Source organism: Callorhinus ursinus, unplaced genomic scaffold, assembly GCF_003265705.2.
Source record: "Callorhinus ursinus isolate GAN/ISIS: 27379988/994484 unplaced genomic scaffold, GSC_fseal_2.0 scaffold123, whole genome shotgun sequence".
NCBI classification, from domain to species: Eukaryota; Metazoa; Chordata; class Mammalia; order Carnivora; family Otariidae; genus Callorhinus; species Callorhinus ursinus.
This window is the reverse complement of record NW_027397185.1, coordinates 964,574-989,828: the sequence shown is the minus strand read 5'-3', so window position 1 is coordinate 989,828 and position 25,255 is coordinate 964,574. Positions and strand designations below refer to the sequence as shown.

The window sequence follows — 25,255 nt, the reverse complement described above, 5'->3', positions numbered from 1 at the left end:
GAGAGGGGACAGAGGGGCCGGGGGCAGCGCCACCCGTCTCAGATGCCCAAGCAGGGCTCAGGGTTTCCTCGCGCGCTCTTGGGGGCTGGCGCCCGTGGAATGCCTGGCGGCCCTAGCGTCTTGGGGCCGTCGCGTGCTGTGGTGTCGCGTGCCCTGCGCCGTCGCGCCTTGGGGCCGTCGCGTGCCCTGCGCCATCGCGCCTTGGGGCCGTCGCGTGCTGTTGGTGTCACGCGCCCTGTGCCGTCGCGCCTTGGGGCCGTTCCGTGCTGTGGTGTCACGTGCCCTGCGCCGTCGCGCCTTGGGGCCGTCGCGTGCTGTTGGTGTCGTGCTCTGCGCCGTCGCGTGCTGTTGGTGTCGTGCTCTGCGCCGTCGCGCCTTGGGGCCGTCGCGTGCTGTTGGTGTCGTGCTCTGCGCCGTCGCGCCTTGGGGCCGGCGCGCTGCTGTCGCACTTCGGTGCCCTCCCACGCTGGAGCCTCGCGCGGGCACAAGGCCAGCCGGCTCGCTCCGCAGGACCCTCCCACCTCATGGCCGCCCCGCGGTCGGACGCACGCGCCGAGCTTGGAGCGTCACCGGCCGCGGCCCCCAGCCTGCTCCTGCTGCTGCTGCTGCTCCTGCCCCCCGCCCAGGCTGCAGCCGCGGCCCACAGACGCCCCCAGAGTGAGGGCCGCGCCTTGACCCCCACGTGGGAGGACCCTCGGGGCCCAAGCGGACTGTAGTCCTAGCGGCGACTCCGGGGCTTCCTTCTCCCCGGGGTGGCCACCGGCCCTGCGCTCCCCTGCGCAGCTTTCCCCTCCGCTTCCCGACCTCTCCCCTCCCATGCTCGCCCTTCCTCTCCCTCCCCGCCCCTTCCCGACCTCTCCCCTCCCATGCTCGCCCTTCCTCTCCCCCCTCCTGCCCTCTCTGACCCTCCCCTTCCCGACCTCTCCCCTCCCATGCTCGCCCTTCCTCTCCCCCCCGCCCTCTCTGACCCTCCCCTTCCCAAGACCTCCCAACCACTCTGTGTCTGCACCCAGCCCACGCTGCCACTGCTGCTACTCGCGGTCTCTGTCCCTTTCTCCTCAGCCTGTGGCCATCGTTACATACAGGGGAAGATTGTAGGGGGCACGGATGCCCTGGAGAGGAAGTGGCCGTGGCAGGTCAGTGTGCACTATAGAGGCTTTCACATCTGTGGAGGGACCATCGTCCACGAGTACTGGATCCTGTCGGCAGCCCACTGCTTCGATAGGTGAGTGGGCAGGGCCAGAAGCCATTTCCTTGGAGGTCCCAGGCCCCTGGACCGACCAGGTGGGCTGCATCCAGCTGGGACTTCTCAGGGATGGGAGAGAGTGGGGCCCAGCACACAGCTCCAGCCGCTGCAGCTTCTCCTTGCACAGGGCTGAGGGCTCCTTGGGGCCATTGGTTCTCTGAGGTAGGTGTGGAGCCACATCTTAGGATGAGAGGCAAGGAGGCACATCACAGGAAGAGGTGAGGGAAGACCTGCCTTCATAGGCGGCTCACTGTACGCCTGACGAGTTCACCATCCTGGGCTTTTGCTGACCAGCAGGTCATGGTGAGTCCCCGAATCCTCCATTGGCCCAGGCCGGGACTTCTTTGGGAACAGTTCTGCCAGACAACCAGGTTCTCAGCGTGCTGGAAACTTGCTTTTCCGTATCCTGGCTGAGAGCCCGGAGACTGAGGCCACCATGGCCCAGGCTTCCCAGGTGCAAGATGCTCAAGTCACTGTACCTTTGCTCTCTGTCCCCACAGGGACAGGAACACTGAAGCATTTGACATATATGTGGGCCTGGTGGACCTCAGGTTTGCAGGCAGTCACACCCAGTGGTTTGAGGTGAACAAGGTGATCTTGCACCCTACATACGAAGTGTACCACCCTGTTGGAGGAGACATCGCCCTGGTGCAGCTGAAATCTCGCATTGTGTTTTCTGAGGCTGTGCTCCCTGTCTGCATCGCACCCCCAGATGTGAGCCTTCATAATGTCACCTGCTGGTCTACAGGGTGGGGACTCATCTCCCCACAAGGTAAGACAACTGGAGGGTCAGTTCCTCTGTTGGAGCTTGCACAGGACGACGGCTCTGTGTCTCTCCAGGAAAGAAAGAGCTCTGTTGGGTACGGGGGTGCACGTGTCTGGAGCCTGGAATCCCCAGCCGTCAGTCACTGTCTGCTTCTCTGTCAGTGTGCGGTGCTGCTTTACCCCTGGCTGGCTTGGCTAGGGCTAGAGAAGCAGTCACATCTACTCTGGGGAATTAGTATTTAGTGTTGAGAACACAAACTTCAAAACAGAGTTTTCTTTAAGATTCTAAATCCAACTGGGAAACCATCTTTTTAGGCATATTTTAAAAATCTGTTAGTTATTCTGGTTTTCTCCATAATGACCTCATACTTTCTTGCTAGGTTTATTCCTAGTACCTTAAAATACTTATAGTTATTGAAAACATTCTTTTTTATTGTATGTGCTGATCAGTCACAGTTGATTTTTGCACATTGACCTTTCCAGCCACCTTATAGAATTCACTTTTAATAGCTTGTCAATTGATTACTTGATTTAAAAAATCGTATTTCCTTCAAATAAAGACTGCTTCATGACTTCTTTTCCCACATTTTATCCTTTATATATATTTTTCGGTCTTACTGCAATGGTTGAACCTCTAATTAGAAACGATGCCAGGTCTCCTTTTCCTGTTTTTTATTTTTTTATTTTTTTATTATTTTTAAAGACTTTATTATTTGAGAGAGAGCATGAGAGGAGGGAGGGTCACAGGGAGAAGCAGATTCCCTGCTGAGCAGGGAGCCTGATGGCAGACCGATCGGGGGACTCCGGGGTCATGACCTGAGCCGAAGGCAGCCGCTTAACCAACTGAGCCACCCAGGCACCCCACCTGTTTTTTATTTTAATGAAAATGCTTCTAATGATTTGCTATAAGCTTATGGCTTGGCCTGGAGATTTTAGCTTGATATCTTACAGCAGGTTAAGAAAGTTTAATGTCTGATTTACTTAAATAAAAAATTTTTATTGTGGGCGCCTGGGTGGCTCAGTTGGTTAAGCGACTGCCTTCGGCTCAGGTCATGAACCTGGAGTCCCGGGATCGAGTCCCGCATCGGGCTCCCTGCTCGGCAGGGAGTCTGCTTCTCCCTCTGACCCTCTTCCGTCTCGTGCTCTCTATCTCTTATTCTCTCTCTCTCTCAAATGGATAAGTAAAATCTTTAAAAAATAATTTTATTGAGGGTAGGGTGCTATAAATTCAAATTAGAAAGTTATAACTTTAGGATGTTCAAAGTAATCCCATGGTAACAAAGAAAATAGCTGCAGAATATACAGAAAAGGAAAGGAAGACGGAATTTTAACATTTCACTACAAAAAAAATCATTTAAACACCGCAGAAGATAGAAATGCAGGACATGAGGGACAAAAAGCTACAGAGCGTACAGAAAACAAAGAGCAGCAGGCAGGATGGAAATCTCTCCTTACCAGTGATTGCCTGAAATGTAAATAGAGTAAACTCTCCAATCGAAAGACAGATTGGAAGAATGGATAAAAATACAGGATCCGACTCTATGCTGTCTTTTGAGACTCACTCGAGATCCAAAGTCACAAACAAGTTGCAAATTAAAGGTCGGAAAAAGATATCCATGCAAATAGTGACCAAAGAGCGCAGACTGGCTAAAGTATCCGATAAAAGAGACCCTAAAACACAGAAGCCTACAAGAAACAAAAAAGGACATTACAGATTAATAAAAGGTTCAATACAGCAAGAAGATGCAAAAATTATAAACACACACCTAATGACAAACCATCAAAACAGATGAAGGCCACAAACGACAGAACCGAAGGGAGAAATAGGCAGCTCTACAACAGTGGTCGGGGACTTCATATGCCTGTCTCAGGAATGGGCTGAACAGCCAGACAGAAGATAAGTATGGAAACTGAGCACCTCAACGGCAGGACACACACAGCCACCCTGCAGCAGCCGCACGCACGTTCTCAAGGGCACTTGCGATGTTTTTGAAGATAGACCACGTGTTAGTACACAAAGGAAGTCTTAGTAGATTTTAAAAGGTAAATGACATACAAAGTAGCTTCTCTGGCCACAACAGGATGAAACGGAAATCAGTAATATAAAGAAATCGGAAAAATTCACAAAATGGTGGAAAGTAAACAACACACATTTAAATAACCAATGGATCAAAGAAAAGAAATCAGGGAAGTTATAAAATATTTGGAGACAATAGGAAGGAAAGGAAAGGGGAAAAAAAAAAGAGAAAGAAGACAACGTACCAAAACTTTTAGGGGATGCAGCAAAAGCAGTGCTAAGGGGAAAGATTATAGCTGTAGCATTTATTCTTTTATAAATAACCTCACTTTATGATGTAAGGAACTATAAGAAGAACAAACTAAGCCCAAAGCTGACAGAAGGAACAGAATAATAAAAATTAGAGCGCACAGAAAATGAAACACAGAACAGAAAACAAGTCAATGAGTCAAACATTAGTTTAGTTTCTGAAAAGATCAACAAAAGTAACAGACCTTTAGCTAGACTGACTCCAGAAATGAAACTGAGAACATCACTACTGTCAGCACAGAAATAAAAAGATCACAAGAGATCACTAAAATAACTCTGTGCCAACAAAATCAATAACCCACATGAAATGGAAAAATACTCAGATTACCAAAACTGACTCCAGAAAGAGTTAAAATGCTGAATGAGTGAGTGAATCAGTATTTAAAAACATTTCAACAATGAAAGTCCAGGACAAGGTGGCTTCCCTAAGGAATACTACCGAACATTTAAAGAAAAATTAACATCAATTCTCTCAAACTCTCTGAAGAAGAGGAGAGGAGGGAACACTTGCCCTCATTCTATGGAGCCAACCTGACACTGGTACCATAGCCAGACGGGAAAACACAAGAACAGGGCAGACACTATCCCTCATGAACACAGATGTGAAAATCCTCAACAAAACACCAGCAAACTGAGTCCAACAGCACGTGAAAAGGGTCATACACGCCGACAAAGTGGTGCTTGTCCCAGGAATACAAAGGCCGTTCCAAATACAGAAACTGACCAGTGTAACACACCACATTAAAGGAATGAAGGGGGAAACCCACATGTTCATCTCAAGTGATGTAGAGAAAGCATGTGAGAGGATCTACCGCCCTCTCTTAACGATAAAGTACCACTCAGAAAACTCGGGATAGGTGCTGCCTCAGCACGACTAAGGGCATTTATGAACAACCCACAGCTAACATCCTACTCAGTGGAGGAAGATGAGCAGCTTACCCCTAAAACCAGGAACACGATCGGAAACCCACTCTCAGCACCGGTACTCTGTGTTGTGCCACAAGCTCCAACAGTTAAACTAGGCAAGAAAAAGAAAAGTCACCCCAGTTGGACATGAAATAAAAACTGTCTCTCTTCACAGATGACATAATCATACATATGGAAAATTCCAAGGAATCCTAAAAACAAATACACAAAACCAACTACTACAGACAAACAATTTCTGCAAAGTTGCAGGGTACGAGATCAACGCACACAAAAAATCAGCTGGGTTTCTGTCACAAAAAGACATTAAGGAAGCAAGCCTACATCACCCAAAAGAAAACCTACCTACGAGGAAATTAATCCGAGGAGGTGAAAGACCTGTATGCCAAACACTACAAAACATTGCCGAGAGAGATTTTGAAGGACCTAAATGAATATACAGAGAGCCCATGTTTGTGGGCTGGGAGACTCGATACTGCTAAGAGGGCAACACAAGCCTAAGTGACCTGCACGTCCAGGGCAATCTGATGGAACCATCAGAGTTCCGGCGGCTTTTCTGCAGAAATGGAAAAGCTGACCCTCAAGTCCACATGGAACTGGAAGGCGCCCAGAATAGCCAAAACAGTCTTAGGAAAGACGACCAAAGCTGGACAGACTCATGCTTCCCACCTTCAAAACATACTGCGAAGTGGGGCGCCTGGGTGGCTCAGTCGGTTGAGCGACTGCCTTCGGCTCAGGTCATGGTCCTGGAGTCCCGGGATCGAGTCCCGCATCGGGCTCCCTGCTCTGTGGGGAGTCTGCTTCTCCCTCGGACCCTCCCCCCTCTCATGCTCTCTCTATTTCATTCTCTCTCTCAAATAAATAAGTAAAATCTTTAAAAAAAAAAAACATACTGCGAAGTGACAGTTATCCAAACAATGTGATTCTAGCACCAAGACGTGTGAGCACCGGTAGGCACGCACGTGTGTAGGCACGTGGGTGGGTGTGAGTTCAGGTGTGAGTGGGTGCATGTGTGCATGCCTGCGAGTGTGGAATGCCAGACATTACAAGAGAACACTTAGGACTGAAGTCTCTGCACCCCCAAACAGACCTGGGGCAGGACGAACCAGCCCGGTGACAACTTGAGCTGGGTTGTCAGCACAGTAGAGGCTCAGGTCCCTCCATGCCGGGCTGCGGGCTGTGGCGCCTGGCGGGGGGAGAGGGGGGCGTGTTCCCGCTCCAGCTTCCTCCTCAGCATCTCCGCACACCCACGGCGCGCTCCCGCCTGCCCTGACACTCGTTGCTAGGCTGGCGTTGGGAGACAGGCGCCCTGACTTCCCCTGTTCCAGCCTTGGGCTCAGGCCATGCCGTAGGCCCCTCGGAAACGGGCTGTGCACTCTGCCGCTGCACCTGGAGCAGCCACGCTCCCCTCTGTGTCCGGGGCCGGAGTACCCACGGCCCCTCCCAACTGGTGGAAGGCTCATGCTCTGTGGGACGAAGGAGGCAAGCTGTGTTCTTGCGGCTCAGGTGTCAGCTGACCACCCACTGGACACCTGCATCGGGGGGCTCTCTCTCCGACCCCTGCCTACCTCCACTACCATCTCATGGGCTCGCAGGAGAGACTCAGGGGACAGACCTACCAGTGAACGCAGACCTCCCTTCTGGTTTCCCAGTCCACTCCCAAGGAAGTCATTGGAATCATGGCTGACCTCTTCCCACCCGCTTCTACGTCCCTCCTCATCCTTTGGGCTCTGATGCAGGCCCGTCACTCCGGCCCTCCGCCTGCCGCGCTCCATGGGGCCCTGTCGGGGGAGCGTGGCACCTCTCGTCCTCTGTCTCCACCATTGTCCGGGGTGGTCGGCAGGACTGTCCACTCTGGACTGGCTAGAACTCGGCATCCCAGGCCCCTGTGAACCCTGGGGGCTGTGGAGTCCATGGTGCCGCCCTCTGCATGGATGGCTCAGGGCCCGGCAGCAGGCTGAGGGCGCCAGGGCCGTCTGGGCCACCTCCTCTCTGAAATGCCCCTCTCCTGGTGTCCGCCTTGGGGGTCCAGCTGCCTGGGGGCCTCATCATGTCGCAGCCTGGGGAGCGCCCCTGCAGGGGCATGGGGTCCTCCAGGCCTCGCCTCATGTGTTGTGTGCTCCTGCCTCGTGCCCAGTGGGAAAACAGTCCCCCCCCCCCCCGCATCTGGGTCAGCACTTACCTCTGGCACTCCCAGAATGGGGAAGTACACTCCCCATTACCCTGGTTGACCACGGCGGCGGAGGCTCTGGGCAGGTGGTTAACGGGCGTGGTGGGCCACAGGATTTCCTGATGCTCTTTACTGGGCAGCCTCTTCCAGCCCTGCAAACCCTGGGATCATGGGCTCTCTATTGCTTTGCATTTCCACTTGCACCATCTGCCTCTTGACGCTACCCTGCCCCCATAGCCAGCAGCAGCACAAACCCAGCTAACGGCTAAGGTCTCTGCCGCCCTCCCTCCAGGTTCGCATTCATTAGCTCCAAAACTGATTCCCCGGGAGCTCCTTGCCTTTCCCCAAACAAGCACCCTGCACCCCGTGGACGCCTGTGCAAACAGCCCCTCTCCAGCTGAAGCAAGGCCAGAGCCGTGGGACCCACACACACGCTGGTCAGGAGAGCACAGGTTTTGGGGACCAATTACTGTGCCCATCAGGGTAGACCAGGCCACATGGGGTGACATGCAGAACCCAAAGGCTCTCTCTTGCAAGCACTGTCAGCCCCTCATTCAGCGGGATGGGAGAGCCTGGGGCGGCTTATGCAACCACAGCCCGTGCCCAGAGCCCCATGGACAGAGGCGCCTGTGCTCCGGACCTGCTGCGGTGGGAGGGGATGGCTCTTCCAGCTCCTTTGGGAAGAGTCACATGACATTCACACTGACACTCCCTGACCCAAGTCGGATGCCCCCGTGCAGACAGGGAGCCATGTGGAAGGCAGGAGCAAGAGAAGGGGCCACAGGGTGAGCCTGCCGGGCCTCTCACTGGGCCTGCTCTCCTTTCCGACAGGCCGCATCCCAGAGAAGCTGCAGGAGACACAGATGCCTCTGATCTCGTTGCCCCTGTGCCAACTGGTCTACGGACACCTGTCACACATTATGTCGGACATGCTGTGCGCCGGGGACATCTGGAACGTGAGGACCGTGTGCGAGGTGCATCCCACCGAGGGGCTTCCCGAAGTTTATCTGCACCGTGCCAGGGGCACTTCTGGGTGGGCAGTACTCCTGGATGGCCTCTTCCTTGCAGGCCTCGGAAGCACATCCCCACGTGGCCTTCAGCTGGGTGGGAGAGCCTGGGGTGGCTTATGTAACCACAGTCCGTGCCCAGAGCCTCACGGACCCCAGTGCTGCTGGAACAGCCCAGGGTTCCACGTCTGCCCGGGAGGCCTTGCCTGCTGCCCACCACCCCACACCACCCACCCTGAGCAGGCAGGACAGTGCCATGAGCCCAGCCCACCTACAGCAGAGCCTCGGCACTGGCGAGATGGGGCCAAGTGTGTTGGCGGTGCCCAGGGACCCCCCTCGTGCAGGAGGCTGCAGGCTTTGAACTCCCCCCTCACGGGAAACCCTCTTCTCTTCCAGGGTGACTCTGGGGGTCCACTCGTCTGTGACTTCAACCATACCTGGTTGCAGGTTGGAGTAGTCAGCTGGGGCCGTGGTTGCACATACCCTGTGTATCCTGCAGTTTATGCCCGGGTCTCCTATTTCTCAAAGTGGATCCATTATTACATAGAGCACACACCCCTGCCTTCTCAGCCGCTCCCCGCCCTCTCCCTCATGGTGGGGGCCACCGTCAGCATCCCTGTGACCATGCTGGCTGTCCTGTCAATGTTATGAGGGCTGAGGCCCCCATCCTGGCCTCCTCACGCTGGATCTTCTTACTGAAAATTGGACAGCCACATGCAGAAGAATGAAACTCTGTCCCCATGCAACTCAGCCCCTCAGGTTTTCTCACACCTGAGCAAGTTGAGGGCCACCAGCCAGGCCCAGATGTGGGGCCAGTCCTCACCACAGAAGTGTGGAGCACCTTGGCTCAGTGCTCTGGGCTGAGATTTGGTAATATATTAAATGTTTACCAAGTGAGCATCCCAGAAGTCCTGCGTCATCTGTCCACCCAGAGCACAGGCTCCCTCACGAAGAGAGAGCGTGTCCATCAGCTGGTGCTCAGTGGCCTTGTTGGGGTGACAGGTGGCAGGGTGAGAAGCACAGACCCAGCCATCTAGAAAGGACGGCCACGCAAGCATTGGTGTCCAGGTGCAACCAAAGCCAGACAGAGGGAGGGTCATTGATTTACATGCTCAGACCCGTCACAAGCAAGGAGTTCCTAAAGACCTAAAAATCCAATATGAAAATTGGAAGATGTGAGCTGAGAGTAGGCACACCGAAGGAACAAAAAAGATGAAAGCAGAAATCACTGGGCCAAACACCAAGGAAATACTGACATTCTGAAAGTCTGGTTTTTGAGAAAAAAATAAAAACCTAAGAAATCACTAACCTACTCAAGATCTAAGATGAGACCGAAAACACACAAAACAAGAAATGGCAAGGAGGAAATATCTATTAAACACAGATAATTTCAGAAAGCATAAGAGATATTGTATAATCCTATATAAATAAATGTAAAACGAGAAGTTTCAATTTTTAGGAAAACAGGAACTTACCAAAGCTAACCCCCATAGAGATGGAAGGTGTACATTGGCCAGAGTCCAGTGGAGAAATGAAGACATTTCAGAAAGAACATCCCCTCCCAGTAGAAGCCCTTGGTTCAGATGGTTTCCCTGGGAACCCATCAAACCTTCCACTGCAGGGCCGTCCCTGTGCTTCCCACGCGGCCCACACGCGGCCCAGGGAGGGCCTTCCAGACTCACAGTCACGTCATGTGCATGAACATATCTGACCACACACAAGCAGCTTACGGTTCAGAAACCCCGGTGAAGGACTAGCAGTCATAATCCAACTTTGTTTTAAGATAGCACACTGTAAGCAAGTAGGCGCTATTCCAGTAACGCGAGGAAACCCATAGATATAATTCACATAGTAATTAATTCACTAGGGAGAGTAATATTAATGAAGAGGCTTTTAACAAACTCAAAACCCATTTTCAAAAAAAAGAGAAAAGATAGCAATCACCTGATAATACGATACACTCCTGCGTCAGCCTAAAAGCCACCCTTTCCTTGTGGGGAGACACAGTACCTCCCTGCTAAGGCGGGGGTCGCCGGACATCGCTCCTGTGTCCTACCTGTTGGAAGAGTAGCTGCACAGCTGCCAAAGAGAAACATCCAGGAAGGCAGGACAGATTCACTGAAGCTCTCTCAGAAAACCAGGCAAGAGCAAGAAACTCCCAGAAGCAGTAAGAACATCCAGCAAAGCCACTCGACAAAACATGACAAAAGCAGAACATATTCCTGCTAGAAGATCTATAACAGAAGAGAAGACACCTACTACATTAGCAGCAAAAGAGAGTAGATGCCTATGGCCTTAACAAGATACGTGAAAATCCATATGAAGAAGCCTTTAAAATGCTCCTGGGGGGAAAGAAGAAAAAGTAGATTTAAATGAATGTTAACATAGTCTATTTCTCGGGAAGATCAACCCAAGTGTGCACACGTGTGCATGAATTCGGCATGGCCGGGAAGATCAACCCAAGTGTGCACACGTGTGCATGAATTCGGCATGGCCAAATAGAGTTTGTCATGGATGCAGTACACTCCCAGACCAAGGAGACCCTGAATCACCAAGGGAATGTTGAAAAAGAAAAGCAAAGCTGGCGGCATCACAATTCCGGACTTCCAGCTCTCTTACAAAGCTGTCATCATCAAGACAGCATGGTACTGACACAAAAACAGACACATAGATCAATGGAACAGAATCGAGAGCCCAGAAATGGACCCTCAACTCTATGGTCAACTCATCTTGGACAAAGCAGGAAAGACGGTCCAACAGAAAAAAGACAGTCTCTTCAACAAATGGTGTTGGGAAACTTGGACAGCCACACGCAGAAGAATGAAACTGGACCATTCTCTAACATCATTCACAAAAATAAACTCAAAATGGATGAAAGTCCTCAATGTGAGACAGGAGTCCAGGGAAATTCAAATCAAAACCACACTGAGATACCACCTTACACCAGTTAGAATGGCAAAAATTGACAAGACAAGAAACAGCAAATGTTGGAGAGGTTGTGGAGAAAGGGGAACCCTCATGCACTGCTGGTGGGAATGCAGGTTGGTGCAGCCACTCTGGAAAACAGTGTGGAGGCTCCTCAAGACGTTAAAAATAGGGACGCCTGGGTGGCTCGGTCGTTAAGTGGCTGCCTTTGGCTCAGGTCATGATCCCAGGGTCCTGGGATCCAGTCCCACATCGGGCTCCCTGCTCCGCGGGAAGCCTGCTTCTCCCTCTCCCACTCCCCCTGCTTGTGTTCCTGCTCTCGCTGTCTCTGTCTCTGTCAAATAAATAAATAAAATCTTTAAAAAAAAAAAAGATGTTAAAAATAGATCTACCTTACGACCCAGCAATCGCATTCCTGGGTGTTTACCCCAAAGACACAGATGCAGTGAAAAGAAGGGCCATGTGCACCCCAATGTTCATAGCAGCAATGTCCGCAATAGCCAAACTGTGGAAAGAGCCGAGATGCCCTTCAACTGATGAATGGATCAAGAAGATGTGGTTCATATACACAATGGAATATTACTCAGCCATCAGAAAGGATGAAAACCTACCATTCGCATCAACATGGATAGAACTGGAGAGGATTACGCTAAGTGAAATAAGTCAAGCAGAAAAAGACAATTATCATATGGTTTCACTCATATGTGGGACATAAGCAAAAGCGTGGAGGACCACAGGGGAAGGGAGGGAAAACTGAATGGGAAGAAATCAGAGAGGGAGACAAACCATGAGACACTCTGGACTCCAGGAAACAAACTGAGGGCCTCAGAGGGGAGGGGGGTGGAGGGATGGGGTAGCCAGGTGATGGACATTAAGGAGGGCACGTGCTGTGATGAGCACTGGGTGTTATACGCAACTGATGAATCATTGCACACTACATCAAAAACTAATGATATACTACTATACAGTGGCTAACTGAACATAATAAAAAAAAAAGAAAAATTAAAAGACCCAAATAAATGGAAAAACATCCCGCTTTCCATTACCGCCTGAACAGTGAGAAGCTCAAATCATAGCTCCCACCTTGCCAGCTCCAGGTGCACAGACACCCAACTGTGAAAAACAAAACAAAGCCTCTGGAAGATAATGTAAAATATTTTCATAACCTGGTTGTAGGCAAATAATTCCTAAAGAGGTGTATGCACACATAAAAACCATTAGCTATGAGGGAAAATAGGAAACTTTTGACATAATTATAACTTTCTGCTCATCAGAAGACATTAATAAGATAGGGAAAAGCCACTGGGTTTTAGAAAAAATTATTTGTAACTCGTAAAACTGACAAATATAAGGAATTCCAAAAATTGAGAAAAGACTGACAATCCAACCCAACCCAAAGATAAGAGACTTAAATGGACACCTTATAAAAGAGGTTATCCCAATGGCCAACATCATTACTTATCAGGGAAAGGCAAATTAAAACTATAATGAGATGCAAGGACATACCCACCACAATACCTAACATTCTAAAAACAAAATAAAACCTGACCATATAGAACAACTAGAATTCTCATACACTGCTAGGGAAAGTTTAAATTGATTCAACTGGTTTGGCATTACCTACTCAAGTTAAATATGTTTTCATCCTTTGACCTAGCAATCCATATTTAGGTATACACCAAAAAGAAATGCATGCACATGTACACTGAGAAATACGAAGAAGGTATGCTCGTAGCCTCGTTATATTCCCAATTTTTCCAAACATGGGAAAAACCAAATAACCAGCAAGAGAAGAAGGCCTTTAAAAATAGTGGTAGATTCAGGGCGCCTGGGTGGCTCAGTCAGTTAATCATCTGCCTTCAGCTCAGGTCATGATTCTGGAGTCCAGGGATTGAGCCCTGCAGAGGGCTCCCTGCTCAGCAGGGAGTCTGGTTCTCCTTCTGCCCCTCACCCCACTCGTGCTCTCTCTCAAATAAATTTTTAAAAAATCTTTAAAAAGAATAGTGGTAGATTCATACAATGGAATACTATGTAGCAACGAAAAGGCCACGACAAGCAACAGTATGCAGCAGTTGGCTAAGCGTCTGCCTTCAGCTCAAGACATGGTCCCAGGGACCTGGGATCAAGTCCTGGCATTGGGCTCCCTGCTCAGCGGGAAGCCTGCTTCTCCCTCTCAGTGTCCCCTTCTCCCTGCTTGTGCCCTCTCTCTCTGAAAAAGAAATAAATAAAATCTTAAAAAAAAAAAAACACTACGCAGCAACCTCACAACTCTATTATTGAGAAAAAAAAAGCTGAATACAGCAGAACATATACTATGCAGTTGCACGCAAGACTGAGCTCTGGTGTACAGGAGTACAGGTTTAAAGAAAAGCAAGGAAATTGATTCTAAAAAGCCAGGACAGTGGTTGCCTGGAGGAAGTCTTAAGGAGGAAAGAGGGAATTATCAGGATGCTGCTGGTGTACCAATCAACTTTTATTCTTGATCTGGGTGGAGTTCCCACCATAAAAGCAATTCCTTTATGACAACTTTCAGCTGCACAATCTTTTTTTTAAATTTCTGTAACACTGTTATTTTTCAAATGGAATTTTTTTGAAATGAAGAGTGAACAGTACAATTACACAGCTAACATACAAAAGCAAACCTTCGGGAATTAACAGACTTTTTAACATAATTTCTAAAAACGTAAAATGTAATCACTGAAAAAAATTTAAAAACACGTGAATGGGCTCAGCAGCACATTAGACATAGTTGAAGAGAGAGGTAGTGAAGTGGAAGGCATGCCCAGTGAACTTGTCCAGATTGCCGCAGAGAGGATGGAGAATATGAGACACTGAGAGACACAAGGTCATAGTGTCCGATCTGTGTCTTTCCAGAAACTCTGAAGAAGAAAGTGGTGAGCATTTATTTAGGAATGGCCATATCCATTAAGAGAATTATATATAAAGAGAATTTTCCAGACCTGGTGAAAAATGTAAATCCATAGAAATAAACCCAAAATTCTATGGTCAATTAATCTATGACAAAGCAGGAAAGAATATCTAACAGGAAAAAAGGTCTTTTCAACAAATGGTGCTAGGAAAATTGGACAGCCACATGCAGAAGACTGAAACTTGACCATTCTCTTACACCATACACAAAGATAAATTCAAAATGGATGAAAGACCTCAATGTGAGACAGGAATCCATGAGACTCCTAGAGGAGAACACAGGCAGCAACTTCTTTGACATCGGCCACAGCAACCTCTTGCTAGACATGTCTCCAAAGGTAAGGGAAACAAAAGCAAAAATGAGCTATTGGGACTTCATTAGGATAAGTTTCTTCACAGCAAAAGGGTAAGTATCCAAAACATATAAAGAACTTATACAATCCAACACCCAAAAGATGAATAATCCAATTAAAAAATCGGCAGAAGACATTTTTCCAAAGAAGACATAGATGGCCAACAGACATGAAAATATGCTCAGCATCATTCATCATCAGGGATACAAACCAAAACCACAATGAGATACCACCCCACACCTGTCAGAATGGCTAAAATTAACAGCACAGGAAACAACGGGTGTTGGTGAGCATGTGGAGAAAGGGGAACCTTGCACTGTTGGAGGGAATGCAAGCCAGGGCAGCCACTCTGTTTTCCATACTGGAAAACAGTATGGAGGTCCCTCAAGAGGTTAAATATTGAACTACCCTACGACTCGCAATTGCACTACCGTGTATTTAGCCCAAAGATACAAACGTAGTGATCCGAAGGGGCACCTGCCCCCCAATGTTTATAGCAGCATTACCAACAATAGCCAAACTGTGGAAACAGCCCAGATGTCCATCAACAGATGAATGGATAAAGAAGATGTTGTGTATATACAATGGAATACTACTCAGCCATAAAATTAATGAAATCTTACCATTTGCATTGACACGGATAGAACAAGACGGTATTATGCTAAGTGAAATAAGTCAGTCAGAGAAAGACAAATACCTTATGATTTCACTCATATGTAGAATTTAAGAAACAAAACAAACAAGCAAACAGAAAAAAAGAATGAAACAGAGAGGCAAACAAAGAAAGACTGTTAACTACAGAGAACACACTAATGGAGACCAGAGGGAGGTGGGTGGGGAGTTGGGGGAACACGGGATGGGGATTGAGGAGGGCACTTGTCGTGATGAGTCCTGGGTGATGTGTGGAAGTGTTGAATCACTGTACTGCCCACCTGAAACTAACGTAACACTGTGTGTTAATTATACTGCCAAAAAACGGAGAAGAAAAATGTAAATCTACAGATGCAAGAAGCACACCTAGACACACTACAAGGCAGCTGAGGAACCTCAACAACAAAGAGGCTATCTTGCAGGAACCCAGAGAGAGAGGAGAAATCTGCAGTAAAGGAGAGCCATGTAGACCTCTACTCTACGATGGTGCTGTTGGCGTCACCTCCCAGAGGCACCTCACCTGTTCCTTTGTGTGGCCCCTCCCTGGGTAGTGGGCCCCGTGTGGGGAAGTGGTGACATGTGACTTGGAGGCTGGAGGTAGAGCAGCATCCAGGCTGGGGGGCAGGTTCTGGAGAAAGCCACCACCTCCAGAGGAGAGCACTCAGTCAAGCCCTGGAGGGGTCTTCGTGGAGAGACACTAGGCCTCCAGCCAACAGCCAAGGGAGTGGGTCACCCTGGAAGCAGGTCTGCAGGATGCTCAAGCCCCCAGACGCTGAAGCCAGCCCACATCCAACTGCAACCTCCTTGATAGAGCCAGAGGCAAAACAGACCAGGGCCCCACACCCCAATTGCCGATCCACAGAAATGGCAGAAAATAACTGTGTTGAGTCACTGAGTATTAGCTTCATCTGTTCTGCAGCAATAAACCCTCGATGCACTAGAATAGCCGTGACGTTGTGAGAGAAAACACGCCAGCCTATAGTTGTGTATGGAACACATCTGCTCCTCCAGGACGAAGGCAAAATAAAACCCTTTCAAGATGAACAAAAACAGGGGGACCTAACACCAGAGCCCTCCGTCACATAAGGGCTCTGGAGGGAACATAACCCTGGAGGGATAGGCCAGCGTGTGAGAAGGAAGATGAACAGCAGAACAGCACGTGTGCATGACTGCAAACGGACACTGTCCAGTGTCTGACCTGGCAGTGAACGTCAGCTTAAAATGCGGTGATGGGAGCTCCACCTTTCTCCTGGGCTTTTCTTGCCTTGGGACTGGTCAGGTGCTACCTAGGTCTTTGTGAAACAGGCAGGCCACAGCTCGAGCGCCAGCACTGCACAGATAGAACCCTCAGGTAAAAACTCAAAGCGTGGGGGGGGGGGGGGGCAATCAGTAAGGGAGGGAAGAATATTAAAACAAAATTGCCATTTAAAAGGCAAGGCCACGGCCAGGCGGGTTCAGTCAGAAGAGCGTGGGACTCTTGATCTTGGGGTTGTGAGTTTCAGCCCCACATTCCTGAAAAACACGATCTTTAAAAATAAATAAATAGGGGCGCCTGGGTGGCTCAGTTGGTTAAGCGACTGCCTTCGGCTCAGGTCATGATCCTGGAGTCGCGGGATCGAGTCCCGCATCGGGCTCCCTGCTTGGCGGGGAGTCTGCTTCTCCCTCTGACCCTCCCCCCTCTTATGTGCTCTCTCTCTCTCTCTCATTCTCTCTCTCAAAATAAATAAATAAATAAATAAATAAATAAATAAAATAAAAAGCAAGGCAAGAAAGTAGATAAGAGGAAAATGGGTAAAAGTGGAATCAAAGTGTAAAACGAAAGGAACAAGTCCAAGCAAATCCATAATCACTGTAAGCACGGGGGCTGCTGACCAGCGAAGAGACAGTGTGGGGCCACGTTTCATAAAAAGCCACAGCCCCCAGCTGGATGCGGCGGGCCGGGATGTCGAGAGCAAGCACACGGGGAAAGACGCATCAGGCAAGGACTGGCCCAAAGAAAGCCTTCTGGTCACGGGAACATGGGGGAGGGCGGACGCACAGCGGAGATGGGTACTGAGCCCGGGGGGAGGCCTCGCTGGGCCATGGCCAGTCCATCCTCCGCACACACACAGCCTAGGACCCGCCGGGCTGCAGGCTCCACCGGCTCCACAGGAGGAGCGAGAGGACCTGGGACAGCCTGTTCACCTTGCCGCGGGCTCAGCCTGCGTCCCCCACCCCAGGGAGGACGGGAGCGCACAGCCTTCTGAAGACGGGCACGGCGGCTGAGGTCTTTTTATAAGCTGTACGGTCATCAGCGCTGCAGGCTGGTGAGGACGCCGCCCCCCACCCCTGCCCGGAGCATCAGACAAGCCCCTCAGACGCAAGGCAGGGTCATCCAGGGCCAGGACGCGCGCCTCTGGGCAGGTGGCTCTGGCAGGTCCGCCTGCAGTACCTGGGCCGCCACACCTACCACCTGCCGCATCACCCTCACTACCCTCTGCGGCTCCTAGGCAGTCTGCAGTGAACGCGCCCGCCCGGGCCCGGGTAGGGGGACGCTCCGCGAGGCGGGGCGGGGCTGACTTTCGGTGGGGGTGTGGCCAGACTGGGGCGGGGCTCACCCTCGGTGGGGGAGGGGTCTCACTGGGGCGGGGAGCGCGGCGGGCCCCGCGGGCCCGGAATCAGCAGGTGGAGGCGGGCGGGCGGGTCGGTGTTCCAGGGTGAGTTCCCTGGGCGGGTCCAGCAGGGAGACAAATAGAGGGTCATGAAGCAGAGGAAGGTCATGTGGCATTGAAACGCGGACAAACACCTTCTTTTCCTGGACGTTTTCAAATAACCAATGCCTCTGAGAAGCTGATTTGTCCCCAGTTCCGAGGGATATGAGGGCCTGGGGGTTCTGGGATGTGTCCCAGTCTCAGCAACAGGCATCTGTGTTGCTCACGTGTAATTTGTGCGGTAAGGTTAAGGTAGGTGTGGGCCCGTGTGATAGTGAGGGACTCTGTCCCAAACCCTGCAAGCTCCCAAGAATATCCTGGAGTGGAGCAGAAGGAGGGGCAGGGGGATGGGGAGAGGAGGGGGAAGGGGAGGAGGGAGAAGAGCAATCTGAAGGAGAAGGAGGCAAAGGGAAGGAGGGAGCAGCGGAGGAGGGCCAGGGACGGAAGGGGGCAGGTGGGTGAGAAGGGGAGGAGCGGGCCTTGGGAGAAGAAGGGAGGAGGGAGAGGGTGGGCAGGGAGAGAAGGGGGAGTGGGGAACAGAAGGAGGGGCGGATTGACCCAAGCAGGCCCCGTCTTGGGGGACCAGGAGAGGGACAAGGATGGGAAGGCCAGAGGTGGGAGCCCCTGGGGCAGCATGGGTGGGGGTTGGGCTGGGTCTCAGTGGAGCCTCACAGGTCCCTCCAGGCCTCTTTGGTCCTAATGGAGAAGCCAGGACACCCCTGCTCCTCAGGGCGGTCCAAACCTAGGATGTGAGCCCCCGTGGAGTTGGGCAAGCCAGGGGACCAGATAAAGCCCTTAGTCCTGCCAGGACACTGAGCAGGCCAAGCGCCCTGGTCACATCGTGGAGGGGCACTTCTGGTCTGCCCTGCCCACCTGCCAGAGGCACTGCTGGGGGAGTGCTGGGTCTTGGGCCAGGCAAGGAGCGCCACAACGGGCAGGGGGGTGGGCCGCCTCGGCGTGGTGGGAGCTTGTCCAGTTGCAACCAGACATGTAGTTTACACACTGTGTTCAGTGACCACACAGGGGGCAAGAGCAAAACGGGCGTCCCGCTGCAGGGATGGGGCTCCGCAAAGCAGTCCTGTGCCAGCAGGGGGTGCAGGGGGTGCAGGACTGAGGCCCAAGTGCACTCCCAAGTCCCCACTGGGCAGAGGGACACAAACCCTGGGAGACCACCGGCCCCACGCTTCTGGCATGAGGTTGCCGTCATGCGGGCTTCTGCGCCCAGGTCTGAGACCCACCCAGACTGGGGTCCCCGACAGGGTGGAGGCCTCAGCCCCAGGACAGTCTGCGAGAGAAGGAGTCATGCCCACCCCAGCCTTGCCAAGGATGGCCGCTCAGCAGGGATACGCTGCTCCAGGCAGAGGAGGACAGACAGCTGGGCGTGCAAGGGCGGCTGGCGGCCTGGAAAGAGCTGTGCCCTGCTGCTCCGTCTGTCCATCAGTTCAGCCCTCTGTCTCTCCGGCAGTGGACACCCATCGTCTGACGGGCCAGCTCCCCTCCAGCCCCACCTCCTGTGGCCCAGGCTGACTGATCCGCCTCTCCCAGCCTCAGGTGACCATGCCTTTGGTGGGGACGCGTGGAGGGCACCTCGTTGTCGGAAGCCCAGGTGGAGGCACCTGCTGACCCCCTTGCTCCCCACCAGGTTCTGCACCTCACACAGTGGCGTCCATGGGGTCCCACTCCTCAGAAGGTCTCGGAGCTCAACAGAAGTGATACTCTCTGGCCCCCAAATGCTCCCAGATGCCAGACAGTCCCCACCCCCAATCAAGACCCAGCTGGCCCCTAGGCGCCCAAACTAAGTAATGACATGGTCCCTCGAGTCGGCTGCACCTGCTCAGAGAAAGCTGTGCGCAGCCAAACCTCATGGGGAGGCACCGCCCCCTCCCTGCCTGCCCAGTGCGCATCCGGGCCAGGATGTTACCCCTGGTGGGGAACAGAGGGGGAGAGGGAACAGGAGGGCCACACAGCCCGCGCCAGCCGCCCCCCCAAGACTCCAGTGTGCCCCCTGTGTTGTGCTGCCTGCCTGGGATCCCACCAAGGCAAGCCCCTTCTCTCCCAGAGTCTGCAAGGACCCCGGGTCTGCGAGGCGAAAAGCCCCTGGCCGCCGCTCAGGGCCGAATTGGCCGACCGCGCCGGGCGTGGCCCCACTTCCGTTCCCCGTCCCCACTTCGGAGAACATAGGCACGCCTGCAGCCGCCTAGGACCCCCGCCCCTGGCCCTGGTGCTGTGGCTACGCCGAAGCTCTGAACACCCCTAGGCCTGCGGGAGCCTCGGCCCCTGCCCTCGCCACTTCCCCGGGGGACCCCAAGCCCGCCCCTGTCGCCCAGGCCCTCCCGGGATCCTCCCCTCGCCCCGCCCCTACCGGGACTCTGCCTTCGGAGAGCCCCTCCCCTCGCCCCGCCCCTACCGGGACACTTGCTTCGGGGAGCCCCTCCCCTCGCCCCGCCCCTCCCGGGACCTTCCCCTTTAGAGACCCTTCCCCTCTGGGAGCCTCCCTCGCCCGCCTCTCGTGGGACTCCCCATTTGGAGGTCCCGCCTTTCGCCCCGCCCCCTCGCAGGCCCACCAAGCCGGGTAGTCGCTCGCTCCCTGCTCCTGGGACGGTGGCCGGGGGCGGGCCTGGTGGCGGATGTGAATGTAGTATACGTTCTCTGCGCAAAGCTCAGGTCTAGTGCGCGCTGCCGCGGGCGCACGACCCTACCAGCCCTCCGTCTGAGGGACCCTGTACCAGAGAGGCACCTGCGCACCCAAGGCAAATGCCCTCTCCCCGTTTGCTGGTGAGTAACCTGCGGGAATGCACACCTGGCAGCCGGCTTAGACAATCCCCCTAGACTCCCTCCGACCAAGACTCCTCCGCCCCAAAACCACCAGCAGTGCGGTATACAGTCAGTGCTTAAGCGCTGGGACTGACTGCCCCACCTTCAGAAGGGCTGGAGCCAGACCCCCCCACCCCAGGGAAAATAGAGGGCAGCAGAGGGGCTCACCCGTCACCCCCTCACCCACCCACAGCGGCCTGAATTCCCCCACCACCGTGTGTGTGGGGGGGTCTTCAAACCCTGACTGTCCCAGAACTCCTTCAAGAGAGAGGCCCATGGTAAGTGCTGCACCCACTACAGCCCAAGGCCTTGGGACCTCAAGACAGAGGGGGCAGGGACTCCCCTAACCCCAGGCCCAACCTCATGCCCTCCACCTTCAGGCCAGGCCCACCATCCCACAGCCAAAGCAGAGATGGAGTGTGCAGGCACTGCTGGGGTCGTGGAGGAGCTGGGCTGTGCCAGGCTCCCACCTGCCCACCCAGGACCCTCTCAGGCTCCATCTCCCCAGTGACCCAGGCCCCACTGATCACAAAAACAGCCCTTTCTTCAGCCGCCCCATGCTCCAGCCCGCTGCACCTCTCCACGTAGCTTAATGCCCAAAACAGACCCAGGCTGCCAAACTCCCTGGCTGGGGCCAGGACAGAACCCAAGAGCAGATCACATAGTGCTTCCTCCCTCCAAGTCCGACCCAGAGGGCAATCGAGTCAGCTGGGGTGGCCCCAGCAGGGATGGGGGACTGTTCTGACAGTCCACCAGCTCCCCAGCCGTGGCCAGAGCAAGCAAAGATACATATGTACATACACGTAGTTCTTGCGAAAGCAGACAGTATCTCTGTGTGGAATTAAGCATCAGCTCCCAGCCTCCCCCTCACCTCCACCGTCTCTGGGATGCTCTCCCAGGACGGCTGGGAGCCCAGCTCTCCCTCCCAGAGAAGAGAGAACTGAGAACTGCCCACCCCTGTCAGGCCTGGGGGAGGGGCAGGGGACTGGGGAGGGCTGTGCCGCAGAGAGGTGGCAGGATCCAGGTGGGCTGGTGGGACTCCTGGTCTGAGGGCTCCTACGCACACGGGCTTAGCCCTGAGGAGGAGGGGCTGCTTGGGTGGTTTCTAGAGCTCCTTCAGGATGCCCCTAGACACTGTCGCCCAGGAATCCCTTCCCCCAGGACCCCCCTCTACAGACCCCCCTCCCGACTCCCCCTCCCCAGGACCTCCTCCCCCAGGACCCCCACCCCCAGGAGTCCGTCCTGCACTGGCCTCCCTCTCCCTAGCCAGGGAGCCTACCCAGCTGTCAGCTCCTAAGTGGGGCTTTTGGTTCTTTACGAGTCTCCCACCCCATAAAAGGGTCATGGCTGTGTGCGGCCCAGAACCTCTGGAAACGGTGGCTGCAGTCTGCAGCAGCCTGGGAGAGGGTCTGCTCTGAGTGTGGGAACCCCGGTGCTTGCTGGGTCTCTGGTCACTGGGGTCACTGTGGCCTTGGACAGTGTGGGCGGGACAGCGGCAGCCCAGCCCTGCCGCACGCCCTCCCGCTGACCCCGAGGCCAGGCTGGAGAGCCCCCCAGGTCCAGGCCCCTCCTGGACTGTCCAGAGGGGTCAGGCGGGGCTTGACAACAAATGCCTCTGATTAATAAAACTTTGATGGCAATATGTTGACGCAGATCCTAAACATTTTCCGGGAACATCTGGCAGAGGCGGAGCCCTGTTTACACTCACAATGAGAACGTTTTTTCCAGGTCCTCAGCCTGTCTCCTGCCCTGGCCCTTGGGGGGGGGGGGGCTCTGGGCTGCCACCCCTCCCCTCTGCCGGGGCCCACCCCTCACCCAGGAGCAGACACTCCCTGGGAAAGGAGCCCAGGCCAGGCCCTCCAGCTGTTCCCACCCACCTCTGCCTGCCCCGCCCTCCCACCTGAGGGTCCCAAATCCCTTCCTCTTCTGGGGGTGGGAAGCCCTTCCTTCCCGGATGCTGCCAGGCCCACTGGGGCATGGTCTGCGGGCTGTGGCCCGCTTTGGCCCTTACTGTGGCTACGTCCACCTCCCCCCACAACTGACCCACCCACCCTGGGCCTGGGGCTTCAGGGGTCCCGGGGGGGGGGGGCTTCAGCCCATAAATAACAGAGCAAACCAAACGAGGGTCTGTCTGAACTGATGGCAGGAGAGAGTTGAACTCCAGGAGCAGAGTGGGCCCAGGGCTGACCTGCAGGTGAGGGGTCAGGGGCGGGGGGGGTGCCCAGGGCTGGCTGACCTGCAGGTGAGGGGTCAGGGGCGGGCGGGGGTGCCCAGGGCTGACCTGCAGGTGAGGGGTCAGGGGCAGGTCCCCGCAGGATCAGCACCATGCCAACACCACTACTGTGACAGGCCCCAGCGCTGCAGGCATCTTCAGCAGAGGTCTTGTTTGGGGGTACGTGGGGGCTCAGAGCAAACAAGGCAGGTTCCCCCAGAACTAGCCCAGGGGGTAAGAGGCAGGCGAGGCTCACTGCACAGGACCCCAGGCCCCAGGCTCCAGGCCCAGGTCAGCAGGTGGGCAGTGAGTGTGGAGTCCTGCGCTGAGGCCAGTGGGACCCATGAATGAGAATCCCCCGCCCTTGGCCCCCCTGGGGGGTCAGGAGCAAATGTCACAGGGAGACACGTGCCCGCTGGATGCAGTCTGCCCCCCTCCACTAGCCTGTGCCACGTGTGTGGTCCTTGTGAGAACCACTGTTTATTTGACTTTCTTCCCTCTACCTTTTAACTGAAATGCCGTGGAGCAGAGAGCAGAAGGCACCTCCTACGTGCTTACGAAACACGTGTGTGTGTGCGCGCGCGCGCGCGCTGTGGGCAGGCGGCTCCCCAGCCTGGCCACCGGCCCGGGCATCGCCCCCACCTTCCATCCCCACGGATCTCAGGGCCCTGCTTTGGAGGCCCCCAGACGTCTGCACATGCGGGCAGCTGAGCCTGGCAGACAGGGGCCAGCCCAACCCTTCCCCACCTGGTGCAGAGCTGAAGGACACGCAGCCTGGGACCCGGGACAGGGTGGGGCCCTCTGTTCCGGGATCCTGGGCAAGGTTTCCCCAGGGCTGGGAGCACAGGGTTCAAGGAATAATCCGGCGTCCCGGGGGAGTGACTCGGTGGGGAGGAGGGCTGCTCTCCACGCCCCAGCTCTGGGCTTGCATTGTGGCCGATAGCCCGTGTGGGCCTGTGTGAGGGTGCCGGCCGCTGCAGGGCTGGTGTGGGGCATGGCAGGGCTGTGAGGCCTCCCTCAGAGCGGGGAGCCCCCACCCGAGCCTCAGTACCTGGACATTTCCTCCCACTTCCAGCCACCGTGTGTCATAATGTTCTGGGCTTTTCCTGCAGAGCTCACGTCCGCTGCCCCTCCACACCCTCCACACAGACATCCTCGGCCACTCGCTGCCCAGGCCCAGGAGAAAGGCCACCCCCACCAAGTCAGGGTGGCACCTGGACCAGCCAGATGCTCACAAGATTGTGCCCAGGCCCAGAGAACAGGAGGGCCAGCAGGTGCAAGGTCGGGCCAGCTCTCCATCCCCAACCCCAACCCCAACCCCAGCCAGGCATGGGGGCTTTCATCAGTGTCACCTTTGGCTGCTTGCACCTATCTCCCCAGGAGCCTGTCTTCCCGCAGGTGCTGGTAAGGCCTGCTGTCCCGCACTCCACACAGATAGCTTATCGGGCAGCCCAGTGCCTCTTGGCTGCCTGGCTGCCTGGGATGGTGGGGGCCGCGCTCAGCCCCTCCCATGCCCACCCTGCCTGAGGCCCAGCAGGCTGTCCCCGAGGCCGTTGGGGTGTATGTGCATGGAGCTGCTTCTCTCCCCACGCTCCCGCACCCAGCCACAAACCCTAAGGGGGCCCCTGCCCGATCGGCCACCGCTCCTAGGACGCCCACTCAGGAAGGCCCTCACAGCCACCAATCCCCACAGGTCTGAGTGTTGCCCCCGCCCATGCTCTCCTGCCTGCACACTGCCCTCCCTGAGGGCACTGGCCACCTCCAAGCTCAGCCCCGGTGGGCTCCTGCCCTGCCCCATGCTTCCCACACTCACCCATCGCAACCGCACTGCTGGCCCCTGGGTGGGGTAGAGGGCGTCCACGGTTCCTGCTGCCCAGAGTGGCTCCGGGAGGATCTCTGACCCCACCTGACCCTGCTGGAGCAGGTAGCCTTGGGAGGGAGATGTCCCAGCCCCTCGCCCCCCCAAGACTCCCAGCCTGTTAGCAGGAAGGGGCTCCCTGTCATCCTGCAGGGGTCAGGCCTGGAAAGACAGGACCCCCTTTTCAGGGGACTGCAGCTTGCTGGGCCCTGAGCCAGGCCCTCATGCCTGGCAGTCACTCAGAGGCCAGCTCACAGGGCAGATGCACCCCCAGCTGCCCATGGGAGGCCCCAGCCACACCCCTAGCAGGCAGTGAGCAAATGTGGGTTACTGTGCTGTGCATTCAGTTTGGGGCTGGTCCTTATGCATCAGAAAACATCCTCCTC

General features: G+C 54.5%; 1 protein-coding gene across 1 annotated transcript; it reads left to right on the top strand.

Annotated features, from left to right (window-relative positions):
* Positions 1-524: 524 nt before the first annotated feature.
* PRSS38 (serine protease 38) lies at positions 525-9,263 on the top strand. The gene is made up of 5 exons (XM_073889927.1): positions 525-657; positions 1,063-1,225; positions 1,747-2,018; positions 8,263-8,405; positions 8,835-9,263. The coding sequence occupies exons 1-5, from the start codon at positions 525-527 to the stop codon at positions 9,087-9,089; spliced, it is 966 nt and encodes a 321-aa protein (XP_073746028.1). The 3' UTR covers positions 9,090-9,263.
* The last annotated feature ends 15,992 nt before the right edge of the window (positions 9,264-25,255 follow it).

What these genes read in the sequence shown, in the direction of transcription:
- PRSS38 (XM_073889927.1), top strand. Translation starts at nt 525, where the DNA reads ATGGCCGCCCCGCGGTCGGACGCACGCGCCGAGCTTGGAGCGTCACCG. An exon ending in GCAGCCCACTGCTTCGATAG is followed by an intron (nt 1,226 to 1,746) that starts GTGAGTGGGCAG and finishes CTGTCCCCACAG; the next exon opens with GGACAGGAACACTGAAGCAT. An exon ending in GGGACTCATCTCCCCACAAG is followed by an intron (nt 2,019 to 8,262) that starts GTAAGACAACTG and finishes CCTTTCCGACAG; the next exon opens with GCCGCATCCCAGAGAAGCTG.